Raw genomic sequence first — 11,331 nt, forward strand, 5'->3', positions numbered from 1 at the left:
ATGAGTTGTTTATATGGAATGTTCCTTAGGATAATATCTTTAAAATGAGACAAATTCTCTGTGGAAATAATCTAGCCTGTCTTTCGTGAAATTCTATAAGATTCTGATGGTGCACTTAAATGTCTGTCATTAAATCATTTATTGCTGCGTAGGTGGCTAGTTTTAAAACATTTTCTGAGACATAAAAAAGTATAGCTTTTCTGGACCTACAACAAAATGTTTATTTTGCACAGCTCATTCTATTCAATATGTGTAGCCCCCTAAGATCTAGTAAAGTGTTAAATAATTATTAAGGAAAGCAGAAGAATGACAAATTATGGGGTTTGTAGGCAAAGGTACAAAGACTATATTTTCAGAGGCTATTTGAAAATATACAGGGAAGCTGATCAGGGTACAGACAACATAGTAAGAAAAGCCTTAGAAAAGCTTCTCTGATCTTTGAATTAGCAGGGGCACTGGGTAATGCTCTTTGTCCAAAGAGCTTGTGAGCATAAATCCCTAGAAAAGATTTGTAGGACATCTCACTAAAAAATAGCAATTGTAAATACTGTATGTCTTTAAGTCTTTATTTCCAAACTTAGGTTCATGGTTATATAAAAATCACATTTTGACCAATGAAATGCGATAGAGCTTTACTAAGAACTCCTATAAAGTTTCTTTTTTCTTCTGAATTGGCTTTAGAACTTCAGATTACAATGTAAGAAGAGTGTGAGGTCCATTAATGCCACCATGAGCGGATCTAGCATGAAAATGAGTCCAGCACCTGGAGGAGGACAGAGTTGCAAGAATCAAAATGGAGTTGATGTCCCTATGTCATCATGGACGTATGAATCAAGACTTCCCAATAGCTTAAAATCAAACAGTCTATGGGCAATTCAGTTACCTGAATCTACATATACCTCCACATTTTTTTCTTTCTTAATCCATTTTGATTCAGGTTTTCTGTTACTTGTAACCAAAAGCTTCCCAGTCATTATAGGGAGATAATCTGAAACATCAGAGGAAGTATTGGGCTCAGGAGGCCTGAGTTCTGAATTAGTACTACCAGTGAGTGTTTGTGTGATCTTAAGCAAGTTCTTTAACCAAATCCTTTAATGGTTTTAACCATGAGTAAAAGGAGAGCAGTAGTTCTAGATGCTTCCACCAATTCTACTCCTCTTCCCAGGCACACACAAGTGACTACATTTTCTAGTCTCATGTGCAGTTTGGTTAGGGAATTATGACTCAGTTCTAGACACTGGGATATAGAGCAAAGTGATAAAACCTACACAAGGTGTAGCCTTCTAAAATATATGATTCCAAAGTTCTCTCTTTCCTTTCTGCAGCGACTACAAGGGTAAATATTAATGATGACAGAATCCTAACTTAGATCCCCGAGTCTTTATTAGAAGGGCATCATCCAAAGGAGCTGCTCAATCCACATGAGACTCTAGGTCAGCGGTTCTCAACCTGTGGGTCACGACCCCTTTGGCGGTCGAACGACCCTTTCACAGGGGTTGCCTAAGACCATCCTGCATATCAGATATTTACATTACGATTCATAACAGTAGCAACATTACAGTTATGAAGTAGCAACGAAAATAATTTTATGGTTGGGTCACAACATGAGGAACTGTTTTTAAAGGGTCAGAAGGTTGAGAACCACTGCTCTAGGTGAATAAGAAATAAATTTTGTTTAATGACAGAGATCTGGGAGTTTTTTATAGCACTTAACTATACACTAAGATTTGTTTTTCATTTCAAAAACTAAGTATAAATTAGGACGGAGGTACTAAACTATGCGTAATTTCAATTTAAATTATCAGTCACATAATATTGAATCAAGGCCATTTTGTCAATGCAATTGACAAACAGTTTCTTTAATGTTTGTCTTTTATTCTTTTCAGGATAATTTGTAATGGTTGTCAAGGTAACTGGGCATCAGAAAAATACTACTACATGAAGAACCATATTTCTTGACCATTATCAGTTCTACAAATAAATGTTCATTGGTGAAGCAGAAAGCCATTCACTGTGATCATCAGAAACACATTGGAAAGTTTTCAAGTTTTATAGATAGTTTATGCAAATTAGGTTGAAAACTAGAGAAAGAGAATTTTGAATGAATTAGGTAGATTAGAGTGTGATGATTCAGGGTGAAGTAGTATAGGCATCCTGTGGATGGGCCTGAACCTGTTCCTCAGCAGGTGAAAAGCCACAGCAGAGCCTTGAGGAGAGAATATGGCATGATTAATAGGGACAGGCCAACAGGTGAAATGATTGAGATAGCAAGAATATTTTCTAGGTCAAAGTTGAGCAAACCATTCCATTGACCTAGGCAAGAGGCAGCATTCAATTCATAACTGATTACTAAACCAATCTGGAAACTTTAGATCAGTCTTCTAAATTGGATTTATTTTGTCTTTCCTAACCAGTCCCAGATGTGTGCCTATCACTCTACCTCTTAGACACAAGGAATATTCATTATGTAGTGCTAAAACTGGATCCTCCCAATTTCTTTGTTTCTCTCCAAGATCCTGCACCCATTAAAACATGAGCTAAGTGTACATAACTTATTCCTGTGTCTCCCAACCCAAACCCACAGGGAGAAAAACCTCCCTACTTCTACTTATTTTAGAAGTGATGTAATTATAGCATAAACTCAAGAGCAGCTCTGGATATATATATTTTCCATAAAAATAGTAAACTTCTTAAGAAAACTATCTTATTTATTTGATACTCTTTATCAAATAGCTATTTCTATATTTTTTGGCATGTCAGACTTTCATTAAAGATTTCTGAATAAGTAAACAAATTAAGATCCACCACAACAATTATATTTATAGATGGGTTTTCTGTGTGGGTGAGCGTGTGTGTGTGTGTGTGTGTGTGTGTGTGTGTGTGTGTGTTTCTTTGGAAGGGTTTACAGGGGAACACAGATTTAGGATAAAGTTTTGTCAACTCCTAGAATTCAGGTCAAACTGAAAATTTCTTATACGTTTACAATCATCTATTTGCATGGCGTAGAAAAATATACAGAGAATCTTTTTCTTTACCCACGTCTATGGTCTTGTATCTAAATTCAGTACGGGGGGCCAGCTACAGACAGAAGCAAGAATTGTTTTCACAATGATTCTCTGAGACCTGGGTATACATGTAGTCTTTCTTCAGAACCCAGTAACAAGCTCTGATATAGACACAAGGAGGAAGCCTCATCATTTAAGATCTGAACACAATACAGCTTTACCTAAGAGAAGATACTGAGAATAAACTACTATTTCAGCAAACTTGGAAGCCTAAGGCTCTAGAAGTTTTGGGACTGGGGATGTGCCCGCAACCAAGGTACATGCCCTTGACCGGAATCGAACCTGGGACCTTTCAGTCCACAGGCGGACGCTCTATCCACTGAGCCAAACCGGTTACGGCCCAACATGATTTTAAGAAAGACTATAAAAGCATTTTGCTTGAGTATTTGACTGCTACTAATATTGGAAATGCCAACATGAGTGACGTATTCTATAAGCTCTGGGCCCTTGCAGGTTCACCATATCCTGTTACTCCAGGAAAGAGGCATGTGTAGCTCAAACCTTCATCTCCACCACCAAAAGCACCCAGGATTCTGAATGCTACTAGATCACTGTGTTGTTGGGGAGGAAGGTGAGTTCAGATTTGTCAAATGTTAACCTGAAGAGTCCACTATGTTAAGGAGGATGCATAGATTATTGGTGGCATCTACTTATGACCAGACACAGGCTGGTCAGTGTTTGGGGTCAGAATGCTTTCACTTTGGTTTGCTTTTGAAGCAGAAAGCAAGCAGGGCAAACGATATACATGAGATTAGAATATAGACTAGTGGCTGCAATAACTAGGAGGCAACACCCAGAGTTGGGGGATCTCATCCCCCCAGAGGGAGGAATCAGCAGGTCAGAACAGCTCTGAATTGTGGGTTTACTCTTTGCAACTGATACCATTTCAGACTTAATGAGGGATTCCCCATAGTTTACCCTAACACCACTAAATAAATTCTTGCTGTGCCACAGTCAGATAACTGAGTCATTTCTGAGCTTCATTTATTGCTATGTCACTGAGCCTCACTGAAGTTTTTTTTTTAATATATTTTATTGATTTTTTTACAGAGAAGAAAGGAGAGGGATAGAGAGTTAGAAACATCAGTGAGAGAGAAACATCAATCAGCTGCCTCCTGCAAACTCCCCACTGGGTATGTGCTCGCAACCAAGGTACATGCCCTTGACCGGAATCGAACCTGGGACCCTTGAGTCCGCAGGCTGACGCTCTATCCACTGAGCCAAACCAGTTAGGGCCTCACTGAAGTTTTAGTGCAACAATCTGGCTATGTTCTACCATAGACAAGTATTTTGGTTTTTTTTTTTAGTAAACAACCCATTTAAACCAACTTTGGTGGTAGCAGTTATTGCTTACCTAGAGTTATTTAAAAAGGCCTGTATAGACCTATGAAGGGGAGCAAAAATCTTATATCCTCCTTTGCATCATATAAAAGATGATCTAGTGATATTAGATGACGACAAGAATTGGGGTTAGGCTACAGACACCCTCAAACTCAAGTAAGATACAGATCCCTTTGAAAGGAAGTACTCATGCTATCTTAGTTTGAATCTCCTCTAAAAACAGACCCTGGGACAAGAATCCAAATGCAAGTAGTTTAGGGAAAACCAGTAAAGGAATAGAGAAGTGTTACAAGGAAAGGAAGATAATCTATTAGAGGTGCACTATTGAGTCAGCTACTATGTTGAAACACTGGAGATATCCCACCTGAATTATTCTACCAAGTTGAAGAAGGGTTCAGATATTTATAAACCTACCTTGCCACTCACTGAAGACTGCTCCCTAAGAGTGCTAATTCCCTAGCACTTCTAGCCTGCCACAAATAGATAGGGTTCTGGGAAAAAACCTCAAACAGAGATGCACATATCAATAATGGAAAGTCACTGAAGCACAATGAAGTAGTTTTGAGAGAATTGGAAAATGTGTATTATTATACACCTGTTTGCCTAGAAACTGAGTTACAAGGGACATACAATTGGCCCAAGTAAAGAATAATGACAACTTTGCATTTGAAGCATACCCAGGATGTACAGGGAACTTCAAGGCTCATGGTAGACTGACTTTCCAACAGTTCTCAGAGAATGCATGGTAACATATATACTTAAATGGGAAAAATGAAGTCAGCTAAAAATCCAGCACCCCTTTAGGATAAAAACTCTCAGCAAAATGGGAATAGAGGGGTTATTCCCTCAACATAATATAGGCCACATATGACAAACCTACAACCAACATCACACTCAATGGGCAAAAACTAAAAGCATTTCCCTTATGATAGGGATGTCTGCTTTTGCCACTCCTATTCAAAATAGTACTGGAAATCCTAGCCACAGTGATGAGAAAGAAGAAAACATAAAAGGCATCCAAAGTGGAAAGGAGGAAATAAAACTGTCATTATTCGCAGATGACATGATATTGCACATGTACAGAAAACCCAAAAAACTGCTAGATTTAATAAATAAATTTGGCAAAGTAGCAGGATACAAAATTAATACCCAGAAATCAATGGCATTTTTATACACCAATAAATAACCCTCAGAAAGAGAAAATAAAAAAACAATCCCACTTACCATTGCAACAACAACAAATAAGATACCTGGGAATAAACTTAACCAAGGATGTAAAAGACCTGTATTTGGAAAGCTTATAAGACATTGAAAAAGGAACTAGAGGAAGACATAAAAAAAGTGGAAGCATATACCTTGTTCATCGATTGGAAGATTTAACATCATTAAAATGTCCATCCTATCAAGAGCAATCTACAGATTCAATACAATCCCTATTAAACCACCAATGCATATTTCACGGATCTAGAACAAATATTCCAAAATATATAAAGAAAAACAAAAACAACAACAAAAAACCAAATAACCTCAGCAATCTTGAGCAAGAAGAACAAAGTTGGAGGGATCACAATACCATATATCAAAGCCATTGTAATCAAAACAGCCTGGTACAGGCACAAGAATAGGACAGAACAGAGACATCAGAAATTGACCCATGCCATCATTCTCAATTAATATTTGACAAAGGTGGTAAGGGCACACAATGAAGTAAATAGTGTTGGGAAAATTGGACAGGAACATGAAAAAATATGAAACTAGACCACCAACTTACACCATACACAAGAATACACTCAAAATGGATAAAAGGCTTAAATGTAAATCGTGAAACCATAAAAATGCTAGAAGAAAAAATGGGCAGTAAAACCTCAAACATCTCACGTAGCAGTATTTGCACCAATACATCGCTTAGAGCAAGAGAAACAAAGGAAAAAATAAACAATTAGGACTACATCAAACTAAAAAGCTTCTGCATGGCAAAAGAAACCATCAACAAAATGAAAAGGGAAACTAATATTTTCCAATGATACATCTGATAAGGGATTAATGTCCAAAATATATAAAGAACTCATACATCTTAACACCAGTAAGACAGATAATCCAATTATAAAATGGCCAAAGAACCTGAATAGACACTTCTCCAAAAAGGACATACAGATGACCAACAGACACATGAGAAAATGCTCAATGTCACTAATCATCAGAAAGTTGCAAATTAAAACTACAATGAGGTATCACCTCTCCTCTACCAGAATGGCTACCATCAATAAATTAACAAGTGCTGGTGAGGATGTGGAGAAAAGGGAACCCTGCTGGTGGGAATGCTCACTGGCACAGCCACTGTGGAAAACAGTATGGAGGTTCCTCAAAAAGAGGAACCATTGACCTAGCAATCCCACTTCTGGGAATATATCCTAAGAATCCTGAAACACCAATCAGAAAGAATATATGCACCCCTAAGTTAATAGCAGCCCAATTTACAATAGCTAAGATCTGGAAACAGCATAAGTGCCCATCAGTAGCTGAGTGGATTAAAAAAAAGCTGTGGTACATTTACACAATGGAATACTATGCAGCTGTGGCAGCATGGATGGACCTGGAGACTATTATGCTAACCGAAATATGCCAGTTAGAGAAAGACAAATATCACATGATCTCACTTATAAGCAGAAACTAAAGAACAGAATAAACTGACGAAAAAAATTAGTGCAGAGGTATGGATGCCTGGACAGAATTACAGATTTCACTTAGGCGGGTGGGGGGGTTGGGGTGGGGGAGAGATTAACCAAAGAACATATATGCATAATCCATGGACACAGATAATAGCAAGGGGAAGGCCTGGGGTGGGGAGAGGGTTAGGTGAGTGGGGGGGCATAATGTGGGAGACATCTGTAATACTGTAATACTGTCAACAATAATGTAAACATTTTTTGAAAAGAAAAAATGAAGTGAGCTGATCGGTTTGATAATGGGTATGGGTTTTGCTATAACTGATGTGTTAAATCCGTAGCTCCAAGATTTTAATGAAAATATATTTAAAGCACAAAAACAACTATGTGGCAGAAATTACATTCGTTGTAATTAGTAAAATCATGATACAAAATTTTAGAATTTTAAAGTAGGCTTGTATAAAGAGGGTTTAGTTAAAATTATTTTTAGTTTAAAAAATTTAGAAGCTAAATGAGCAAAAGAATATTTTAAGGTCACTGTAGCTCAGTAATACTGCACTACCAGAACATTCCTAAGTCAAAATTCTTGGTTGCCAGCCTGAAGCCAGACAAACTTGAGCTGATCTAAGCAGAAAAGGAATTTATTAAAGGATATTGAGTAGCTCACATAATCGTGAGAGAGGCCGGAGGACAAGATGCAGAAGTTACACAGCCAGCCATACAGCATGTCCCAGGCACACAGGAAAGCTGGGCCCCTGCGGACACCGGTGTCAAACAACAGAGTGGAGCTCGCAGGCTCCACAGCTGCTGGCGAGCCCCTGTGCCTGGAGCCACCGGCGGCACTGCCGGCCTGGCTCCGTTAGGAACCGGCTCTCGCTGCAACTGCCCTAACAGAGTGCCTGTCCTATTACATGTACCATAAGTGTTCCTGGTTATATGTGGTTTCGAACAGATCACAGTACGTTTTAGTATATGAAATATTAACCATTTGGGAGTGACCTGCAGACAATTTTGTGGGGACGCTGTGATGAAAACAGATGCTTCACTTTTCAGAAGAAAACTGCTGACACTGCAGGAGTTATTTCAAACCCACAATAATTCTTCAGTTAAGGAATCACAAGCCTAACTGAAATTAGAGATTTTGTAAAAAAAAATTTTTTTAAAGCCATAGCTCCTAAGGGAGTCTCACACACCTTTTCCAATCTGGCTTCAATTTCTTAAAATAAGTGAATAAAAAACGCCGCCAAGTTGGAGCACTTTTAGAGGCAACTGCAGAATACGCGAACCTGCTTTTTGTCGGTGTGTTTATCTCAGTCCCAGGCCATCCAGTTTCCAAAAGACTGTCGGCCCCTGTGGGGGAAGGCGGGACTCCACCTCCCGGCGCCTACATTTCACAGAACAGCACTCATCTCATTCCGTTTTCCCTGTCTTCCCTCAACACCTTCCCCTAGTACCTTCTACCCACGCCTTTCCCTCCGCTGGGAAACTCCTCGCTCTCCCACTTTCACGCTCCGACCCCATCTTCCCCCTCCGACCCCGATGAGCCGTGCCACCCGCTAGCCTCCGAGGCGCGCGGCTTCAGAGAACACCACCCGGAAAATCGGCGGAAAACTACTGCGCACGCGCACGAAACTGGCGCCGCTTGGCCTCACGGGTACGATGGGCTGGTTTCTCCGTCTCTGATTCGCGGAGGCCACGGTGTGGGAACTCTCGCGGTATTTGCTGAGGGCGGCTAGTGGGCTGCTGGGGCTGCTTCAGCTCCTTTTGCCGCCCGCGCCTCTGCGCTGCCGGAGTGTTGGCCGAGCACCATGACTTCCGCCCTGGAGAACTACATCAACCGTATCCTCTGGCGGCCGCCGCCGGCGCTGGTGGAGCCGCGGTGAGGGAGGCCCACGCTCGACCGGAGAGGGCCTGGGCCGAGGCGGCGGGAGGTTGGGACTTCCGGCCACTGCGTGACCCGGGTTCGGGGGGTGAAGGATCCGGGACCCACCAATCCCGCGCCCGCGGCTCTTATGGGCCCAAGGCGCCGTTTCATTTTAACCTTTAAAGCATGTGATTATTCTGAACTCTTCCCTGTCTGTGGAAGTCATCGATTTATTCATCCTTCCTACTTCCCTAGGGCCTGGGCCGTGAAGTTTGGGAATAAAAGGAACAGTCGTCCCGCCGATGACGATATTGTTGTAAACCCATGTGCTGCACTTGTTTTATTCGTGGGCTTTGCTCATTGTCCTGCCCCTTTACCACCTGAAGTCTCAGTCTCTTTGTGGATAGAAGGGAAATGTCGCAGGGGACACAGACCTTCAGAAAGCCTCCGGGAGGTCGCCAAGCGCGCTGTGCATGTTGACAGTCTTAAAGCCTCGGGGCAGAAAGGCTACAATGTGGGGGGGAGTGAAATACTAAAGACGTAATGCTGTAAAGCACCTTTATTCCTGTGATTACAGCTTTTCTTTTGAATTCCAGAAGCCACGTCCTGGAAGACAGTGCCTTCTCACGCTGGAAATCACTCAGCATTAATTGAGCCCGAATCCATGTTAGGCTTAGAGATGAGAACACAGGTCTAGGAGAGGGGGGCGTGCCTTGCTCGGAGTCCGAGGTCCCAGATGGAAAGAGGACCGCACATCCCGGCTGCTCTGGGACAGATGGGTTATACTTGGTCACCTAAGGACGCTGATTTTCTTTTTCTGTCTCTACCTTTTCTAATGGCCACAAGGAGTTGAAGGAGTTAGAAACTTGACGTTTTTGTGTTGTGCACGTAGTGTGTGTGTGTTGAATAGCTGTCTCTCAATTCTGTCACCTTTTCCCCCAGCGATGCAAACCACTTCCTTACCAGGTTCTAAGGTTTCAGGTTGCATTCCCTGCGAAATGCTTTCCTTGACTCAGTTACCAGGAACTGTTGCTGTGATTACTTCGGATGGGAGGATGATAGTGGTGAGTATTTTATTCATTCATTCTCTGCTTTCTTGGAGGCTTACTGGTTGCAAGATTTTCTGTAGAAGCCCTGACCTGTGATGCCTAGGCGCTGTAGTGTTATTCTGTACCTGCATTACAGTTTTCCTGTGACCCAGCTCTTTACCTCAAAGGTTACCCTGATCACATACAGAAAAGGATTTTTCTTTTTCTATTTTTTCCTTTTCTAATTGTCTAATCATCACCAGGAAGTGGAGGAGTTAGAAACTTTTAAGTTTTTATGTTGTGAATGTAGTATTTTTTTCTCTATTAGCAAATTTGAATATAAGTTAAAGGCTTATAAAAGCTAAGGTGAATAATAGATTCTGCCCTCAGAGAGCATCTAGTCTAGTATGCAGATATCTGTCTGTATTTCATATTTATCTGTTCCAATTTTTATTTCCTTTTCCAGTCAGTGCTCTGATATTCACTACATATCATATATTTTTTTGAAAGTTCGTGTATGCGTCTTAGAATCTTTTTTTATGATTAACATACTACATATATGGAACATTTAAGGTGTGTATGGTGTTAATATTCTTTGACTATTCTGAGGTTGTATGACCTCTCTCTTCTGTAAGACAAATTATGATGATTGACCCTAAATTTATTTAATCTCATGTGTCTGTTTATCACAGTATCCCCTTTAATTCCAGAAAAATTTGGGATTCTCTCCTTGACCTCTTCCTTGATCTGAGGAATTTATTCTATAATTTTTGGCTATTTAATTATTTCTTCACTTAAAATTCATACAGCTGTTTGCTTTCAAAAAAGTTTTAAGGCTACTAAACTTTCTATGTTCTAACCATATCTAATTTATATAATTTAATCTCTCATTTTTCCATTCTGCAATTCTGCTTTTGTTTCTTGTTTTCTATTTAATTCTTGTGGTTTTTCTCAGAGGTTCTTAGAAGATTACCAGAGTGTTAGATTTTGCCATTTATTAAATTACTAGAGGCCCGGTGCACAAAAATTTGTGCACTCGGGGGGCGGGGGAGGGGGGGGGTACCCCAGCCCGGCCTGTGCCCTCTCGCAGTCTGGGACCCCTCGGGAGATAACGACCTGCTGGCTTAGGCCTGCTCCCAGGTGGCAGAGGGCAGGCCCAATCCCTAAGTGCAGCCCCTGATCAGGCTCAGAGCAGGGCTGATTGGGGAGTTGGGGCACCGCCCCGTCATGCACAGAGCAGGGCGGATCGGGAGGTTGCGATGCCACCCTCAGTCACACTCAGGGTTGGGCCGATTGGGGGGTTGGGGCACCGCCCCCTGTCACACTCAAGGCAGGGTCGATGGGGAGGTTGCGGCGCCACCCCCTGT

At 41.1% G+C, this 11,331-nt stretch overlaps 1 protein-coding gene across 3 annotated transcripts in view; it reads left to right on the plus strand.

Annotated features, from left to right (window-relative positions):
* Positions 1-8,734: 8,734 nt before the first annotated feature.
* LSM8 (LSM8 homolog, U6 small nuclear RNA associated) overlaps positions 8,735-11,331 on the plus strand; it is a 9,878-nt gene continuing 7,281 nt past the window's right edge. Inside the window, exons 1-2 of one of the 3 annotated variants that reach the window (XM_014544028.1) lie at positions 8,735-8,951; positions 9,192-9,498. In XM_014544028.1, coding sequence (XP_014399514.1) covers positions 8,881-8,951; positions 9,192-9,480 — 360 coding nt within the window. In that variant the 5' untranslated portion in view covers positions 8,735-8,880 and the 3' untranslated portion in view covers positions 9,481-9,498. Of the gene's footprint in view, positions 8,952-9,191; positions 9,499-9,910; positions 10,001-11,331 lie in introns of those variants that run through there. The other 2 variants (XM_005871581.2, XM_014544029.1) reach the window with 2 other exon arrangements.

This window comes from Myotis brandtii, unplaced genomic scaffold (genome assembly GCF_000412655.1).
Source record: "Myotis brandtii unplaced genomic scaffold, ASM41265v1 scaffold348, whole genome shotgun sequence".
In the NCBI taxonomy this organism is placed as follows: Eukaryota; Metazoa; Chordata; class Mammalia; order Chiroptera; family Vespertilionidae; genus Myotis; species Myotis brandtii.